At 32.9% G+C, this 20,833-nt stretch overlaps 1 protein-coding gene across 1 annotated transcript; it reads right to left on the bottom strand.

Moving 5' to 3' along the window:
• Nucleotides 1-12,610: 12,610 nt before the first annotated feature.
• On the bottom strand, nt 12,611-14,540 carry LOC136217840 (uncharacterized). Its single transcript, XM_066004510.1, has 3 exons — nt 14,385-14,540; nt 13,141-14,296; nt 12,611-13,047 (listed from the first exon to the last, which is right to left on the bottom strand). Exons 2-3 carry the CDS (start codon nt 14,289-14,291, stop codon nt 12,732-12,734), a joined length of 1,467 nt encoding a protein of 488 aa, XP_065860582.1. The 5' UTR covers nt 14,292-14,296; nt 14,385-14,540; the 3' UTR covers nt 12,611-12,731.
• Between the last annotated feature and the right edge of the window lie 6,293 nt (nt 14,541-20,833).

The raw sequence follows: 20,833 nt of genomic DNA, 5'->3' as shown, positions 1-20,833 counted from the left end.
GAAAGCTTGAATATAAAAAGGAAGGAAAAGGATGGGGTCCATTTCCAGTTAAACCACATCAGCTCTCTCCCTGTGTGACTCACTGTGTCTTTCTCCACGTGCCTTTCTATGATATGCTTGTTTGGATTTAGGGCACCACATTGCTCATTGTACTTAGTCTTAAAGTCCAAACACATGAATCCTCAACGACACAAAAGAATGTAATTATATTTACATGATTAATACATATTTTAGCCCCCTCTATTTGTCCAAAATAGTAAATTGTGATTATCTATTTTGAGAATTTTTTATTTACCTTCTAACTTACTTAAATTGACTCGTTGACTAAAAAGTACTTATTAGTCCATTAAACTTTCTAAAAGTAATTTATTGACCCATGAACTTGCTCAAAATGTACACATTTTAACTTCTCTGAAAACTGTCCTTACTACACCCTGTGGATTTAATGAGCTTAATGGGTAATTTTAAACAAGTCCAATGAGATAAATAAGACATTTTAAAAGTATAGGTGGACAATTAACTTTTTTTTGGATAAATACAGGGAACTAGGAATGTATTCGACCTATATTTACATATCGCTTCATCTAAAACTAAGGGGTAATTAACCTTTTGATAAATAAAAAATGAATTATGTCAGCGTTGATAAATTGAGAATAAATCTTTATAGTTTGTTTTGTTAGTAATTATTATAACTAATTATAGATTTCCACCTAAATCTATTCTTTTTAAAATTGGAAACTCGGGCAAGTTTCATATATATAGATAAATATCTTAATGATTCTAAAATTATCTTTCGAATAATTACTAATAAACTAATTAATAAGATATAATAATTAATTAATAAGAGAAGAATTGATACGAAATAAGAGAAATAATAAATATTAATATTATTTTAATATTAATAAGAATAATTAACATAGAAATACAAATTTGATAGAATAATATTTAATATAAAATTTAGTTTTATTTTAAGAGAATTTATTATTTAATTATATATATATATATATTTAACTATTTATTTATTTTATATTTAATAGAATTATGTTTTCTATTAGATTAGATTGAAGCAAAATAAAGGGATTTTTTTGGGTTGTCAGATGTTACATAGTGTGATAGAGTAAAAACAAAGTAGTCTATATAATAAGCAAAGAATAGATACCTTGTGAATAGGTAAACTCATCAACAGACTCCTCATCCTTATTTTTTTCAGGATTATATTTCCTTGAAAAAAGTGCTCAACCCACCACATGAACTTTTTATAATATTTTAAGTTAAAGTAATGTAGGGTTTTTTTTTTTTTTTTTTTTTTTGTGGAACTTCACCTTAATGAAATGCAGGTACGATTAATTCATGTAATTTATATGCATATATATACACATAGAACTTTGTAGAACCATAACATTTTTCTCTATTATCACCCCGTCTCTTGTTCTATATCATACTCTATTGATACCCTTTTTTCTTTTTTGCCCACTTTTTCAATTCTTATTTTATTTTTATTATAAAATAGCTATGGAAATAAAAAATGCTAACCTAACTCCAACATAACGACAAAAATCGAAATCGTAAATATTTATTTTATAGAATTTCTATTAATTTGAATTTTAGTAATTTATTAAGTTTTATTATTTTATTGAATTTCTTTTTATTGAAAATTCATTTCAATTAATTCTTTTGTTTTCTCAAGATATGTTTATTTCTCAACTTAATATATTCACATTCACATTGATAAGAGTGTATCAAATAAATAGAATATCATCTTAGGCAATGGGATCTTAGCTGTCAATATATTTATACATGTTCCATAAATTAATTTGATTTGTTTCTTCATTCCAATGATGGATTTCTTGGATTTATTGTGATACAAAAGATTTTTTACTGAAAATATATAGAAATTTAATATTCAAATGAGAATTCATAATTAGTTAGAAAATTCTATTTATTTATTATAGAATATATAATTCTAAAAAGGATATAAAGAATATATATAAGTAGAATATATATGATAAGATAGAATGAATTTTCATTTCATTTTTTATTCTTTATTAATAAATTGAGAGCATAATAGATGGTAGTTTTCATGTTTATGATTTAATGAGGTTACAAAATATAAACGATAATAAAAAAAATTATAAACAAATCCATACAGATAGCAATTTAATTTATGCACCTATGTCACAAAAGTGCAAACACAACTCTTTCCAAGTCAATAAAAAAGCACGACTTAATTTATATTTCTATGTTATATAGATGTAAAAATGATTAGGAATAGTGATTAGTGTTGGTGGCGGTGCAGCTGGAGAGAATCCCATGAGGATCAGAAAGAAGGGACTTGAATTCCAGTAGAACCGACTTTTTTGAGAAATTGTTCCCCGAAACAGAAGACAGAAAACACATCAAAAATAAGGAAAAAAAACACTAGAAAGGGGTTCGCCTCCATGTTTTTTAGGAAATGGAGAAAGAAATAAAGAGAGAAAGGAACATATAAGAGAGAAAACGAAGAATATATAGGAGAAAAGATGGATTGTGAGAAAGAGGCAGAAGAGAAGAGAATAGAAAACTGAGTATAAAAAGGAAGGAATGGTATACGGTCCATTTCCAGTCAAACCACAACATCGCTCTCTACGTGTGACCCACCGTGTCTTTCTCCACGTGCCTGTCTATGATATGCTTGTTTGGATTTCAGGCACCATATTGCTCATTATACTTCTTAGTCTTAAAGTCCAAACACACGAAACCTCAACGACACAAAAGAATGTATTTATATTTACAGGATTGGTACATCTTTTAGCCCCTCTATTTGTCCAAAATAGCCAACTGTTTTTATTATTTTGAAAAAATTATATTTACCTTCTAACTTGCTTAAAGTGACTCATTGATTGAAAAATACTTATTAGTCCCTTAAACTTTCTTGAAGTAATTTATTGATCCATGAACTTGCCTAAAATTTACACATTTCAAATTTTCTAAAAACTCTCATTACTGCACCATGTGGATTTGAGGAGGTTAATATGTCATTTTTTCAACAAGTCTAAGTAGGTAAATATGACATTTTAAGAGTATAGGTGGACCATTGACTTTTTTTGGACAAGTACAGTACATGGAACTAGGAATGTATTCGGCCTATATTTATATATTGCTTCTTCTACGGAACTCCAATAAATTGAACCGAGATGAAAGTGAGACAAGACTATTTTTATCGTAGACGTTTTAAAATGTAAATTAGATGTTGAACTTATACTTAAAAATTAATTAGATGTTGAACATTCTAAAATCATCAATTAGATTCTAAATTTAAATTTTAAAAGTCTGTTAGATCTCTAATCTTCTAAACTTATCAATTATGTTATCAATTAAATCTCTTCTATAATTGAAATAAAATTATTTTGAATAAGTTGTTTTATATTTTTAGTTTGATTTTGATCAGTATTTACAGAAATTTTAAATTTCGGTCATCAGTTCGGTTTTAGTTAAAAAAAAATTAGTCAAATCAAGCTAAAATTAATATATGATTCCAAAATATTTTTAAGTATGCATATATATAATATTTATTTTAATTAGTTTAAGTTCTTTTATTAAATTTTCAAATACAAAATATAAAAATATAAAAATAAAAAGGAAAATATTCGTAATTGAGATAAATTTCCAATAAAAAAGGAAAAACAGTAGAAACATTTCCTAAAACAACCACTAATAGAGAGAGAGAGAGAGAGAGAGAGAGAGAGAGAGAGAGAGAGAGAGAGAGAGAGAGAGAGAGAGAGAGAGAGAGAGAGAGAGAGAGAGAGAGAGAGAGAGAGAGAGAGAGAGAGAGAGAGAGAGAGCACTCTAAATTTTTTAGAATTTAGTCATCTCTGGAATTCATTCTTACTTTTCAAATTGAGCCCTCAAAATATCAATTAGGAAGGGATCTCGACATCATGTTTTTGTTATTCTAGCTCAATTCTGATGCAGCGCGGAATCCACTGAGATTTTTAAACCGTAAACTCACAAAGGCTAAACAACTTATCTAGCTAAACAACTTATCTAGCTAAACAACTTATCTAGCTAAACTAGAAGGAGTGAATCCCAATTCATGGACTAAATCCATAGGAATAGTGAAATCCCCATTGTTGAAGGTGAAAACCTTAACAAACTTCACAAGGAAGAAGATATATATTTGATTTCATAAAAGTTAACCTATTACAAAGAGAAAGAGATGAATTTATAGCATCTCAAAAACCTAATTGCCAAATTACAAAAAGGGTAAACTATCTACTAATTACAATACAAACATAAAGGGTAAAGTAGGGTTAATGGTAAAGGGGTGGCATGCTTGTAAATAAGGAGTGGTAGAGTTGTAAATAGGGAGTGGTCCCAAGTATGGAGAACTTGGGGAGGAAGTATTCTTCAGCTGAAACACGCCCCGCGTGTCACGTACTACGCCCCGCGTGAAAGCGTCTCTGAGTTTGAATGCTCCGAAAGTGGTCTTGCACGCCCCGCGCCTGAGGAGACACGCCCCGCGTATGAGGAGGCACGCCCCGCGTATTAGGAGGCACGCCCCGCGTACATGAGCTCTTGGAACTGGTTCTCTCCGAAGGCTTGATCCACGCCCGCGTACTAGACAACACGTCCCACGTGGACTGCCCACGTGACCCCCTTCTCGCGTGGTTTCTTCCTCTCTCTCGGCCCCGGATTCACGCTCCGCGTGTCCTCTCTCACGCCCTGCGTCCAGGGACAAGATGTCCTCATCATTCTCCTCTTCTTCAAAAGAGTTGGACCCCAACTCAACTATAGAACAAGACTTGTGCTCGGTAGGGGTTAGCCACTCCATATACTGTCGGCTTCTTCCTCTCGTTATGCACTCTTCCCACACCTCAACTCGTGTCCTGCCCTCGGTGCTCATCCCCCATAAGACTCGCCTCAATATCCGACAGACATCGAACGGAATATCTCGACGAAGTTGATCAAACCAATCCGTCCCAATGTCTTGGAAGCTCCTCCACACTCCCACGACATGTCTAACTGACCAACCCCAGATCTCCTCTTTCTCCACTTCACGAACATGGACATTAATCACAACTTCAATCCGCTCATAGCCGACATCAAAGGGGATGTCCTGACGACACTTGTCATCCCACTTCGTAGTGATCCCAAGAACACTTGTATCGGCTCCTTCTTTGTGTTGGGTCAATAATCTCGCGGCTTCTCGAGTCGCCTCATCACTAACTTGGCCACTATCCCGCCATTCTTGAATCTCTTCTATTCTCTCTACATCACCCAGACGACCATTCCCATTCACCAAATACTCTTTGAAGCTCACTCTCTCCATCATCAAATCACTCCTCATTGACTCCTCATAGGGTTGATGTCCCCCCAACAAACATAACATATATCCCAACATATGCATCTCAATCGAGAACAAAATATCAAGTTCTGAATTTACCAAGTGGAAGGCTCGGTTCATTCCTAGTGTGCATGTGCTAGGAATCTCATTTCTTCCTAGAGGTGTCACAACGTACTCTTTATCCATTTCCTTTAAGCTCAAATGATCATGAGGAAAACATAGCATACGACCTCCCGGATCCCATGCAATGTCACGTGGTATCTTCCCCAAAGGTAGAATGCCCCGTGGTTGCCCGTTGAAGGACACGTACTTCCCGTCTTCGGACGTTGGCCCCACATCACCACTTTCCTCCATCCCCTTCCGGAACTCTCGCTCATAATAGTCAAGTTCATCATCATTAAGTAGTTCAATTTCGAAGTTTCCTTCTCCATCAATCTCCTTTCGTAGCCCATCTTCTTCTTGACCATATGGAATTTCACTTCCCTCTCCATCCTCGATCCGTTCTCTCCCATGACCTATCGTTTCCACAGGCTTCTCTCTATCGCTCAAGCCGACTACTTCACGTGCTAAGCCGCTTGGCTCACAAGATATGCAACCACCCAACATGGTTGAACCACCAACATCTCTCCCATCACCATAACCATCAACCTTCACACATAGTGTGATTTCCTCACCCCCACCAAGCATACCATTGAAGTTATGTTCAAGGGGCGTTTCATCAAACACCAAAGGAGCATCCCTTGCAACATGGGTTTTCCCAACAACCTCACCTACAAACAACCTCTCCTCCTCATCCACAAACGACTCTAAATCCTCCTCCACAAGTTCATTATCAATAATTTCACAAGAAGAATTTAAATCCATTTCATCCCCACAAACAACATCACCAACATCTTCCATAGCAATTGGAATATCCAAAACTTCAATATTAGAGATTGGAAGCTTAGGAGTTACCTTTACCACATTTGATGGAGAAAAGATTAGTGATGGATCTTTAGGAGGGACCTCCATGGTAGGTTGAGAAGGTTTTCGGTATTCTTGCTTGAGACTCTCTACGGATGTCGCCATCTCTCTCATTAGCCCGTTCATCACCCGAAAATCCTCTTTAAAACCCGCATGATGCCTTCTCATGGTGGCGTTGAGTCTCTCCAACATTTTGATGGTTTCTTCATATCTTGGAGATAAGTTTGGTTGAACCATAGTCGAAAGAAGTCTCCGTTCAAGGAAAACGATCGGCTCTGATACCAAATGATGCAGCGCGGAATCCACTGAGAGTTTTAAACCGTAAACTCACAAAGGCTAAACAACTTATCTAGCTAAACTAGAAGGAGTGGATCCCAATTCATGGACTAAATCCATAGGAATAGTGAAATCCCTATTGTTGAAGGTGAAAACCTTAACAAACTTCACAAGGAAGAAGATATATATTTGATTTCATAAAAGTTAACCTATTACAAAGAGAAAGAGATGAATTTATAGCATCTCAAAAACCTAATTGCCAAATTACAAAAAGGGTAAACTATCTACTAATTACAATACAAACATAAAGGGTAAAGTAGGGTTAATGGTAAAGGGGTGGCATGCTTGTAAATAAGGAGTGGTAGAGTTGTAAATAGGGAGTGGTCCCAAGTATGGAGAACTTGGGGAGGAAGTATTCTTCAGCTGAAACACGCCCCGCGTGTCACGTACTACGCCCCGCGTGAAAGCGTCTCTGAGTTTGAATGCTCCGAAAGTGGTCTTGCACGCCCCGCGTATGAGGAGGCACGCCCCGCGTATTAGGAGGCACGCCCCGCGTACATGAGCTCCTGGAACTGGTTCTCTCCGAAGGCTTGATCCACGCCCGCGTACTAGACAACACGTCCCGCGTGGACTGCCCACGTGACCCCCTTCTCGCGTGGTTTCTTCCTCTCTCTCGGCCCCGGATTCACGCTCCGCGTGTCATCTCTCACACCCCGCGTCCAGGGACAAGATGTCCTCATCAAATTCCAAACACACTTGTCACACTTGTTAGAAAGTGAGTAGAGAAGACTAAAGGGCGAGTAGAGAGTAATAAAGGAAAATGTGCTTCCTATGCGTCCGAAGCTAATGAATATGACCCAATTAATATAAGAAAATGCATGTTTGACCTTACCTTTAGAGTTTCCAAAAATCTGGAAATTCTAGATTGTTGGAATTTCTCTAAATGGAGAAAAAAGACGCGAATTTTTTTTAAATGAATTTTGACCTTTGAAAAGTAATAAAAGATCAATTTTTTTTTACCAAAATGCTTATTGCCATTTCAAGCGAAAATTCACGATTTTACTAACGGAGCAAATCACATGGATTCTTTTGCTCCCTAAAAAAACCACAAGCACCAATCTATGAAAACATAAAAACATGAGGTATTTTTTTAAAATTAACCTTTAAAATTACTCCACCTATAACTTAATAGCAGTATTGGCATTTCTTTTACCATTATGTTCATATTTTCATCTTCATATTTTTCAATTTTCAATTTTGTCTGTGAATGAAATTCTAAGATTGTGATTTTTTTGTAAGAAAATAAGATAGCAAGTCGGTTAATGGAAAGATATATTAAAAAAATAAATTATATATGGATCCACCAAGTATCATATAAAATGTGCTTCAGATTATGTGGAAAAGAAAAAGAAATATATTTATTTAATTTAGGATATTTTCAGATTTTATTATAAAAAAGAAAATGTTTTCTATTTTTTATTAATTTCAATTCTAAATAAAGAATACAAATTAATAAAAGTATAGACCCAAACATTGAAGCAAAAATCCCATGGAAGTTAGGGGAATCGAAAAATGGAGGTACTAGAAGGGTTTCAAGGGTCTGTCTGGTTTAGTTTAAAAAGCTAGATATTGAAGATGAAAAAGAGTTTCTTTGTTCTGTACATAAGAGGTGAACGCTGGAAATATGAGCTTCATAAATCCAAAATTGGAGGCCCAAACCATCTAAAGAAAATACATCAACATGAAAAAAATGCAAACCAAATAACCCTTATCTTTTTTTTAGGGAAAATTACACAGAAATTCATATTCTAAAAACTATTTACAACTATGTCAAGTCATAATTTTGGATTATATTAAACTAGTAAAATCAGTACTTTTAGTATATTTTAAGGATTAGAATTTATAAATTAGAAATCTAGAATATTTTTTTTAGGGTTTATGATTTATGAATTGGAGTCTAGATTTTTTAAATTATGGTGTAAAATCATAATATATAGAAAATAATGACATATTAAGAATTAAGTTTGGTGATATGACTTAGTTGTAATTTTGTACTTAATTATGATATTCATGTATTTGACCCTTTTTTTTATTTCCCATAGAGCCCGTAAATTGTGATGGTCGGCCCTATATGGGGATACCCATATCCCTTTCCGATAGGCATTTTATATATTGTTATTGTTATTATTTTTAGAGTTATTAGATTAGGTCAATTTTATTCTTTTTTTTCGCCACTCAATTTAAATTTAATCTTATTATTTATCGTTATACTATTCAAAATGCCAAGAAATTTGAAAAAAAAATAAAATAAAAGTCTTATATTAAAAAACATAATGAAACGGAGAATGAGGATCCATGCGAGGATGGATATTCCTCGTGGAACGCGGATGAAGACAAAATTGTTCATGTATAAGTTTCAAAGACGGGGACGGGAAATCCCCCGATAGACCAAAGAGTGAGAATAATGGGATATAATTGTTATGCCCGACCCTAAACGGCATCTGGTACGACGGTGAGATAAGATAACGAACGCCTATAAATCTAAAATACAACCCTATTTTCTAAGAAATCGACTCGTAGCTTTTTAAAAGTTTAGCAATTTTATCACCATTAATTCAATCAAATTATTTTGTAACTTATTATATTCTTAATCCAAATTTCTAATATACCATAAGCAACACAAAAATTTATTTGCCTATTTGGTTTGAACTTGATACTTCTATCAAGCTTCCTACGTATCTCGAATGCAACATCTACTTAGTAATCTAGATTTCTCTTGACTAATTAAGACAATAGTAAATTTAGTCGATATTTAACTTTTTTCACTATTCTCGAATATGATACCAATAATAAAATACCAATAATAATTTATAATTCCTACAATATAATCTACTCAAATTAATTATATAAAAATATATAAATTAACAAAAATCAAGTTAAAAAGAATTACGAACTTGAAATAAACTTTTTATCCAACCAAACCATAATCAAATAAGTTTTTTTTTTATCAAGAATTCAAATTTTTGATAATTTAATGATCTCGTCGATTCCTTTCGCGACCCAATCCTAAAAAAGATCATCTATTTTAATGTATAATTGTCTAACTAGAACCCTACTAAAAAGAAAATAATATTACCTCTTGTGACTATCGTAATGCTCGACACATTGCACCACTAACCCAGTCACATGAAGTCCTTAACTCTAATTCATGATCTTGATTGAAACTCTATCCATGATAAAAAAAAAAAAAAACTTAAGAACATCAATTGTTCTTCTTCTCCTTATATTTTTCTTTATGATCCAAAAAAACAAAGAGCCCCCAATATGCTCATCTTTGTATTATATATAGCCATACCTTTTTTTCATATTTTTTTTTATTAAAGATTGGTTAGCGAGGAAGGATAAGCGGCGAACATTAAAAAAATAAATAAATGTCATAATACAAAAAGAATAAAGAATAAAATGAAGCCAAAGAATTAGGAAAAGCGATTAACACAACGTCCTACACGATCATGAAAAAAGACCGATCCATAAAAATCTGGGACAACATCCCACCAAGTCGATGTTGTTGCCGTCCACCCATAATTTGCAAGCGAGTCTGCAATATGATTTCCTTCACGAAAAATATGAGAAACCACAAAAGCTACAGAATCAATCTGATTTAAACAATTGAACCATTTTTGTCTAAGCAACTAAGCAACCGAACAAGATTTAGATTTGAACATCTGCACAACATACATTGAGTCGTTTTGAAGCCAAATTTTCCGCCAACCTTTGCTGATAGCCATATCAATGGCGTAAACAACAGCAGATAGTTCAATAAGATAAGCAAAGGAACTTTCAATCGGAAAGGCAAACGCACCAAGGCACATGCTAGTATGCGAGCGATAGATACCTCCACAACCCGCAGAACCAGGAGCACCCATGACAAACGCATTAGTATTGATCTTAATCCAATCCCTCAGAGGTGGTTGCCAAAAAATCAGAATAATGCGCGGAGCCTTAGCAAGACGCTTTTCAATCCCCAACTCATCTAAGATTTGAAGTTCAACTAGCGAATTCCAAATGGAGCCTCGTCCATTGTGAGCAGATTCACGAACAGCTCCCCAAATCCGTCTCAGCGTGACAGAAGTATCAGCCCTCTCATCCTAAAAAAATGGACCTATTACGAGCAAGCCATAGAGCCCAAATCGTATTAACAATTGCTGCCGCCCATAAATCAGTAATTTGAGTACTGAAATATTGAATAACAACATGATAAACCAAATTCTTAAGAGTCGAGTCCGTGTTAATTCGTCTTCCAAACAATGAGCTAACACCATGCCAAATAAATTTGGAAAACCGACAGGAGACAAAAAGGTGGTCCAACGTTTCAGTATCTAACGAGCACAAACTACAACAAGAAACAACTTAACAGCCACGCAACTGAAGCTGATCATGTGACGGCAAATATCCAAGATAAGCCCGCCATCCAATAAGCGAGTGTGCACGACACCTTAAAAAACGACTCCAAAGCTGTTGAGTAGGAGGAGATCTAAGCCAAGCGTATAGGAGCTTAACAGTTAGAACCCCACTCGCAGCTCGCTTCCAAACACATATATCAACATCGTCCCTACCCCACCTAATATTCCGCAATATATTCTCCACATCCGCAGGTAACACGGGCAGATTATGTCATACCTTTTTTCATATTTTTCTCTCTATCCAATTAAGACTTATTTCTCCCTCCCTTTTTAATAAAAAAATAAATTTATTCTCATATTCCACATGGCTAAGAATATTCCAAATGTCACCACATCATACACATGGCTAATATAAAGACAATGTTAATATGATGTAGGACAAATGTGTTGAAATCCAATTTTGATGAAGTTTTGATTATGATAAAAAATTAAAATTAAGGATTTAGATCCCTCAAGGTATTAAAATTCAGAATCAAATTAATGTCCTTATGTACTAACAATTTTATCTAAGTGATTCTTATTGAATAAGACATTAAAGGCTAAATACAAAAGTTGGCTAAAAGGCCTTAAAAGAATTAAAGGCCCAATCAAAAAGCCCAAAACCATAACCAGAAGCCCACGCCAAAACCATAACCAGAATTCCATCTCTCTCTGCAATCATCAATTTGGAAACACTCAGTCCGGTGCATGTGTAAGCAGAACTCATAAAACGATCATTGGCCGAAGTTCTCAACGGTCAATTGTCATTTGAAGAAAAAAACGACTAGTTTCCTTAATTGACAAAACAGACACAGAAGTCAGAAGCTCTAGAGAAAGACCAGAAGTTCTTTCTTCTCAATGAACATCTAAGTCTCAAGTTGAGTTCACAGTATTGGATATTCTAATCACTTTCTCGATGCTCTTAGGGCGCCCGTGGTTCCACCCTCTCCAGTGAATTCCTTCCACTCTTCACCAAATGATTAAGTTACCAAAATTCGAGGAAATAATCATGGTAGATGTTATGGACTTTCCAATTACGGCAGCCTCATGTAATGATGTCCCAAAATATGGGGGTTCTAAGTGGTTGTGTTGAGAAAAGCTGAGAATACTAATTAAGTTGAAGGGATTCACATTTGAGGATAGGTGTGCAAAAAATGATTTAGTGGTTTCAATTTAGTAAAAAAAAAAACACTTAAAGAGATGTATCTTTGTTAGGAAGAAGGTGAATATGTTGAAGAGATGTATTTTGTTATGAAGAAGCTGAATATGCCAAAGCATCTTGCTATTAAATTTTTCTATACCAATCTGTATTAGACCTGACAATTATCGTGTTCGAGTCGTGTCATTTCGGGTTCGTGTCAAAAAGAGTAAACCCAAATCCAACCCAAAAACTTTCGTGCAATTAATGGTTGAGATTACAACTCCACCATCTTAAAGTCATTTTCCTCGGAACTGTTTATCATCTAAATGAAGAACACACGCCTCAAGCGGAGCTGATAGTGAGGGTCTCAATGTTAAATCCGAGAATGAAACTAATGATAAAATTGAAAAGGCCTTACAATTATCACATTTCATTTCATTACTAAGATCTAAAAGATCGAGCTCATATTACAATTTCTCGTAGATTAGAGAGACCAAAATATTTACAGCTCTAAGAAGTCATATAAATCCAAAAATATATAGGTATATATATCACTTCACTAGATCCAAGAAAATGATGAATTAGTTTAATTGTAGAGACGTTGGGTTCCAAAGCAACAAAAAGACGCACCACCACAGGAAAAGCAGCGGCACCAAGAACAGTTACACTTACATGTACATGATGACGGCAAATAGGAAGAACAATTACACGGACAGGAAGATCCGCCGCAACACGACTTATAATTACAGCATAATATCGAGAAACATGAACAGCAGCCGAGGCAATCAAACCAGCTTTTCCAGCTTGCTTTTGGATCAGGGTCAGGTAAAGGTTGTTGCGTTTCATTTTGAATTGATGAGCTATCTTTCGGATCCTTAGCTTTTGTCTTCTCATCTTCCAATCTGCGCTAGAAAATTGCAAATGGTGAGATCTTAATTTTATAAGATTCATATATGTATCGATTGTTTGAACTAATTTGAATTTGAATTGCTTACACTTGAAATGCAAAAGAACTCGTGCTTTTTACACTTTCTTCTGAATTTTTGGTAATTTTTGCTGGTGGAATTTTATCAGTTGGCTCTTCAACTCTGAATGATAGAGCAAGATCTGGTTGCTGTTTTGAATCCAATTGAAGTTTGTTGTTCGTATCATCTGCTACTTCATTACTTACCTCAATTGTTCTCTCCAGATCTGAATTTTCTATTACATTTTCCTCACTATTTCTCTGTTCTGAATCTTCCGCTCCATCTTCTTCAATTTTCTTCAGCAGATCTATTTCTACATCTGAAATCCGATAGCAACTATGATCAGAATCAGAAGTTCGAGGGCCAGTAAATCTATAAACCGCCAATGGATCTAGTTCTCCAGTATTGAAATCTCCCAAACCGAATAACTTTTCCGGCGATAAACTGTTAGTTCTTCCTAAATTAAGGCTAAACAATGATTCATTTGAAGCAACACTCCATTCAACTGTTCTGTTTGATTCGAATACTGCTGACGGAATTCTATGAGGATCATATCCTTCTACTGATCGCTCCATTGATTGAACCGCCGGAGGAGATTGAATTAACGACATCATACGCCCCATAAACGACCCCTGCTGCTGTCTTTGGCCGAAATCGGAAACAGGAAATGTAAGTTCAAAACCGTTCTCCAGTCCACCAGAATTTTCGCCTGAAATACTATTTTTATGATCCACATTTCCGTAAGGATTACTGGTTATTGTTGTTAATGAATTTGAAGCTGAAGATACATTTGAGGAAGGTATTCTTAGGGATATGGAAGAATTGCAAGAAGATGAAGAATGAGAAAACCAATTAGGAGGTAAGGATGATGATGAATAATTAGAAGAATTGAAGATTGGATAATAATTTTCTCCTTCTTCATTACCATTAACAGAAACACCTAATTCTGATAATTCTGGTGAGCTTTTACTTATCATATGAATTCCATGATTAATAATTTCTGGTGATTCCGCCTCGTCTTTCTTCTTCAGATTTTCGTTAATTCTGATTCCAGCCCAAGAGAAGCCATGTTCATCAGGTTTGGGGCTTTCATCAATTACTGAATCAAAAGAACCGCTGCCTCTCCATCCATTGATAAACCCTGGGGATGATTTTGATCTGCGGTGCTTTCTCTTGTCCATTTAATCTGGAAAAAAGAAAATTTAGATTATAGATTCCTCCTAATTCGATTTGATATATGAATTTCAAAACTGTCAGAGAATAATCTGGCTTACCTCCGTGATGCAATTAAGACCGGGAGAAAGCTCCGGGAACCATCGCCGGAATGGAGCCGGCGATCAACGCCTTTTTCTTCTATTTTGATTAACCTAAATCTATCAATAACAATAACTAAAGAATTCATAAAACAAAAATGTTATAAAGCAACAAAAATCCTGGTCTCAAAAACAGGACCAGCCCTGGGCCTTGAAATGAGCCCAGGGCCCATAATAAGGGGCTCAAGAAAAAATTATATAATATTATTAGAGCTTTTTATATTAATATAAAAAATGGTTAGTTACATAAAAGTTACTAATTTTTTAAATTATTATAAATGTGTCATTCTAAGAAAAAAAATATAACTATGTCAAATTCATTGAATTTGGCGGAAATCAGTATTAGAAATGATGAATTTAAAGATTTTTTTGGCTGGATTTTAAAATGGTAACTGCCCATTTGATAAAACCAAAATAAAAAAGATAAATTTCTGATATATTTGTTAAAAAAATTTTATAGGGTTAGTTAACTATAATAGAAATTTGAAACTTGCCTTTTCATGTAATTTTCTCTATAAAAAAATATTGAAATAATTTGAATTTTATCAAATCAAATAGACCATCATTTCATTTCTAGAAGTAACGATTCCTATAACTAGAAATTTTGAAATTCATGCTCTACTTAACCGTCTGATATTTTTGAAATATATTTAATGTTTTTAATATATTATAAATAAAATTATTAATATTGATTAAATTATAGATATTAATACTATTCATAACTTTTATGTAAAAAAATCCTATCATAAATAACTATAAAATTATAACAAAGTCATGTTATCAAAATTAATTCTTAATATGTCACTATTTATATATATAACAAACAAAATATACTTTTATACTCTAATTTAAAAATTCTAAATCCGAATTCATAAACCTTAAACTCTAAACAATATATCTTAGACCTTTAATTTATAAACTATAATCCTTAATTATATTAAAGATAATAGTTTTATTAGTTTAACATAATTCAAAATTATGACTTATTATAATTATAAATAGTTTTCTAAAAGTAGATTTGTATGTAAATTTCTCAATAAGGAAATTAGGTATAAAATCATTTTTGAGATATTTATTACACTTTTATCAAATATATAGTTATTTTCTTGGGCTTGAAAAAAAACAGCACTGTTTGATTAGATACTAAAACCTTTTTTTTTCTCTTTTGAAATATGCTAGCTAAAACCACTTTTTGTTTTATAAGTACTTGACATTTTAAGATTTTTTTTTATAAGTATTAGATAGTTGCTAATATATTACTTACCTTATTATTATTATTATGTACATAAAAAAATTGAGAAATTTACGTATATATTCACTTTTAAAAAACTATCTACAATTATATCAATTAATGATTTTAAATTATATCAAATTAATAAAATAAGGATTTTTAATATATTTTAAGCCTTATAATTTATAAATTAGGGGTCTAAAATATATTTTCTAGGGTTTAGGATTTATGAATTGGAGTCTAAAATTTTTAAATTAGGATTTAAAATCGTATTTTATGTTTAATATATAGAAAATAAAGACATATTGAAAATTAAGTTTAATAATATGATTTAGTCGTAATAAATTTGTTAGTTGCAAAAAAAAAAAAAAAAAAAAAAAAATGTAACAAATGACTTCAATTACAACAGGAATTGTTATATGATTTAAGGTTATCTCAAATTATATCTATGGTTAGTTTGTTATCTCAAATTAACTTCCTTTGCAGTTAAATCCTATTATCCTAATTTCCTTTGCAGTTAAATCCTATTATCCATTTTGTAATGTTTATTATCATGAATATGGTTAGTTTGTTATTGATTTAATTCTCTATTGTTCTCTCATTAAGAGCTAAGGTGTTGTGGCCGGCCTATATTTGAACGAAAATGTTGTGTCGTCCAGCGGGGGTTCCCGTTCAAACCGATATATTTCTTCGCCTCACTCGATGCATCCGGAGGCAAGTGCGCAGGATCCTTGCTCGGAGCAATGCCTAATGATTATCAAATTATTGATTACAGAGATATTAGTTAGTCGCCATCGATATTAATTTAAAAAAAATCAAAAAATTAGTATCTAAATCAATCCACTAATTTCTATTCAAATATCTGGATTTTTTGTTTTACATTTCACCCACATAGATTTGTGACATTAATCTCACTATTAATATAAATTATTTGCCCATGCCTTGTAATTGATGTGTGTAAGAAAATAAGTAGAGAAACAAGTGAAATGAGTGTGTGAGTGTAGTGGTTCTGGTATTCAGCGCAGCAGAATTTGGAAGAGACCCAAACCTGGGTATGTCAAATGCAATGTGGACGGTTCTATTTTTACAACTGAGCAGGTGTATGGCCATGGTATTATTGTTAGGGATGAATGGGGGTAATCTGAAGTTTTGGTACAACAAAGTTGTCCCGCACATGTTGGAGCCAAGGTTGGTGGAGGCGCTTGCATTGCGAGATGGTTTGCTCTGAATGCAGAGTTGCAATTTTAAGTATGTCGAGTTCGAAACCGACGCCAAATTGGTTGATGATGCTGTGAATTCATCTCAGTTGGATCTGTCTGAGTTTGGGGTAGTTGTTCAGGACTGTCGTCAAATCTTATTAGATAATACTGACTTTTATGTCGTATTCATCCCTCGTTTAGCGAATGCAGCCGTCCATCTTATTGCTAGGCGAGCTTTTTCCAATGCTAGCAGTATTCTTTTTTATTCTTTGCCTGATTGGATGTTTGATGTATTTGAGATGGATAATAATCCTATTGAGCCAATAAAACTTTCTATTTGTTTCAAAAAAAGTTGTGCGTTGGTGAGCAAGAAGGCGGTTATAATATATTTGGCTTTGTTTTGAAGAGTTTTAATTATATATCAATAAAATATATTTAATTCAATTTAGTCATCCAATTTATTCTACAAGAGATAGCCAACAACTAATTGTGTGATAAAACAGTATATTGTTCTTTTTATATTTTAGTTGAGTGCGTATTAATTTTTGTTTGATTTGTTATTGTTTATAAAGTCGTAAGATGTTTCCTGAAAAAACATTTGTCTAAAAGTGAAAAAAGAAATAAGAGAAGACAACTAGATGTTTTAATAAAATCAAAACAATTAGCTATTACTAAATTTATTATTAAAAAGAAAGATTCATATGAGAATCATAATGGGTAGATACAACTAATGTGGACCCGCGGATTGAAATTCTTAGTAACCATAATGCTAATGATTTAAGTGATGCAAATGAAGCGTCTAATATGTCAAATTATTTTGTCATCTGATGAATTAATATCAACCATTTAAATTTTTAAGTTTGTTGAAACCGCATATTATTATCTAAATGTTTTTATAGTTTATAGGATTTTATTAACTGTGCCTTTGAATGTAGCATTAGCAGAAAGAAGCTTTTCAAAATTAAAATTCATAAAAACTTACTTGAGGTCATCAATGTCTCAAGAAATGTTTAATGATTTAGCAATTTTATTTATTGAAAAAGAAATTTTAGGAACAATGGATGCTGATATTATCACTAATAATTTTGTTTCTCATAATGTTCGGAGAAGTAAATTTTTTTTCTATTATTTGCATAGTTTGTTTTTAGGCAATTAGAGAATTTTGAGAGGTTGGAAAAAAGTTCGAAAGTAAAGAATATCAACATAGAGACAGTTTTTTAGTGGTTTAGAACAATTTTGATTTTGTTTTTGAAGTTGTATTCTAACTATTTTGTTTTTTTTCATTTCCTATTAATAAAATTAGACCTGGGTGTTTTGGAGGATTCGTTAAGGAGTACCAATCTAGTTGGAATGCGTATGATGTACGAATTGCTTCAGACCTGAATTTCTGTTGCTTTTTTGTTTGTTGGGTTTAAGTTCATATGCAAACAAGAAAGGGTGTTGCTATTTACCACCCCTAAATTACTTGTTATGACGATGATGAGCGGAGTATGTGAAATGTCTATCTCATCATGAATCCAAATAATATACTTTTATTTTATTTTTCTATAATTTTTTTTTATGTATTTTAATTATTTGTTTTTTTGTAGTAAGTGTGGAGTATTTGTAGTGACGATTGATGAGTATATTATGAACAAAAACTTATACCAAATCTTATTGATTCATAAATGTGCGTGTTAAAGTTTTTTTTGTTCTCCTTCCTCTTCTCATGTTCAAATACTCACTTTTTTCTTTTATTAATATATTGCGGGTTTGACAGTTCTTGGGCCATGGGTGCTCACCCCGCCCAAGTTCTGTCTCGTCCCAATTTCTATCCAAAAAAAATGTGCATATTAAAGTTGACAATTTTGTTGTACCATTATAGGAAGATGAACCATGTGGATGGATACAAGAGTGAGAATTTAAATCATTTTGTAACCTTGAAGATGATTAATAGATTAATGAGAATTGTGAACAATATTTTTTTTCTACAAAGTATTGAAGTAATGTTTTTTGGGTTCCGATATTTTTACAGCCCTTAGGGCTGTAAATAAAACCCAAAAATTCATATTATTAGTGTTCATTTAATTTTTCAATACATAAAATTTATTGATACTTAAATGTTTAAATATTTAAATGCATATATTTATAATAGATTGTTATATTTTCAATACAAATAAATACTTGTTTTAGAATTAAAATTCTCTTTTTATTGTTATATGTGAATAATTAATGCTTATATACAACCATAAGGGTTGTATATATCATTTTCCTTGTTTTTTTAATAGTATTTATATTACAGTTTCTTTTGTAACCATAATTAAAATACATTGTATTGTGTTTTTTTTTTATATTGCAATGTATTAGTTTTGAAAAGCATGTCAAACTTGTTTAGTTATATTTTTTAATTTTTTTTTATTATTTGAATGAGTTTGATATAAATTTAAATGGATTTTTTCCACTTTTATTGAATTTCAAACACTGCAAAGTTCATATCAATTTCGTTGAAATTTTCTTTTTTATGTTTCTTTATTTTGTAAACCGACTTGAAATGAGTTTCAATTAGTTTTGCCCAATTTTAGACAATTATGTTCAATTTTACTGAATTTCAGAAGATGTAAAATTAAGTGAAATTGCATTATAATTTTTTTAACTTATACAAAACTTTTTTTGCAATGTTTTTTTTTGTTAATCATTGGGATGTGTCAATTGAGACGATTATGCCGATAAATGTGTGTCGCCTTTTGGATCGTTTGAATCGTCAATTTTTGTGGGGTAGTGTGGGTAGCCGGCGTAAAATTCACTTTGTCCGATGGAACATTGTGTGTCGGCCAAGATGTTAGGGTGGCATAGGAATTCGCCCCACGTGGGAGTTTAATTTGGCTATGGTGGCGAAACTTGGTTGTAGGTTAATCACTGAAGATTCGACCCTTTGGGTTCAAGTTTTGAGGAACAGGTATATGTGAGATACGTCTGATCTTAAGGAGATTCGTGCTAAGAAAAATTCTAGTCATGTTTGGAAGAGCATTGTACAGGGTTCAGTTTTATTGAATCTTGGGCTTGAAAGGCTCGTCGGGAATGGTACTTCAACGAAATTCTAGACTGATAGATGGGTGGTGGATAGCACTCTTGAGGAAAATTGTATTTTAGTGATTCCTAAGACTGTTAGAGGTAGATCTATAGTGTAACATCCCCAAAACCCTAACATATGAGTCTTCCCACATTCATATATATTTTCATGATTGAATACATACAATTTTAGATTCATCTCATTGTCAGTAGAAGTTTTGTATGCATAATGCGATTATCGTGCGATTAGTAGGCGATTAGTGTATCGTTAAGATGTAACGATTGGTTAATTGAGTTAGGACTTAAATAAATGAATGAATGAATTCATATGTCCTAAATTGATTAAGTTACACTTTAGGAGGGCTGAATTTGAGGTTTGTGAGCAAGCACGAGGTGTCACCCCAATATTAAGACAAAATACACCTCTTCATTTGCCAAATGATGTGCACAACTCATTCTTTATCTATTCCAGCCACAATTTCGACCAAAGCTTCAGAAAAACCTTCCTTGTTCATACCCTAAACCTCTCCAAAGAAAACTCTTCCAATTTCTTCCATTTTCGAGTCAAACAAGTCAAGTTAGGAAGCATACTAGGTGATAGACACGAGTTGAAGGTTAGTATGTTGTTTTAGCTTGTTTTCTATGAGTTTGAGATTCTGAAATACCTAGGTCTGATCATAGGATTTGTTGTGGATGAGTTGTGATGGAGTTTGTTGAGTTTTTGTGTTGTTTAAAGTGGTTATAGGCTGTCCAAATAAAAGATATGTATCAAGTGCCCTAAACAGAAATCTAGGGTACTGCTTTCAGTCATTTTGGAGCATGTTTTTCATATTGATATTCTTCGAATTTGAAGATACATAAAGAATAACATATGTTGCTATATGTGTTATGAAACCCTCTGTAAAATATGGGACTTTAATTCCATATATAGA

The sequence above is a fragment of the Euphorbia lathyris genome, chromosome 2 (genome assembly GCF_963576675.1).
Source record: "Euphorbia lathyris chromosome 2, ddEupLath1.1, whole genome shotgun sequence".
Lineage (NCBI taxonomy): Eukaryota > Viridiplantae > Streptophyta > Magnoliopsida > Malpighiales > Euphorbiaceae > Euphorbia > Euphorbia lathyris.
Note: the sequence above shows the minus strand (reverse complement) of the source record. Positions and strands in the feature narration are given on the sequence as shown.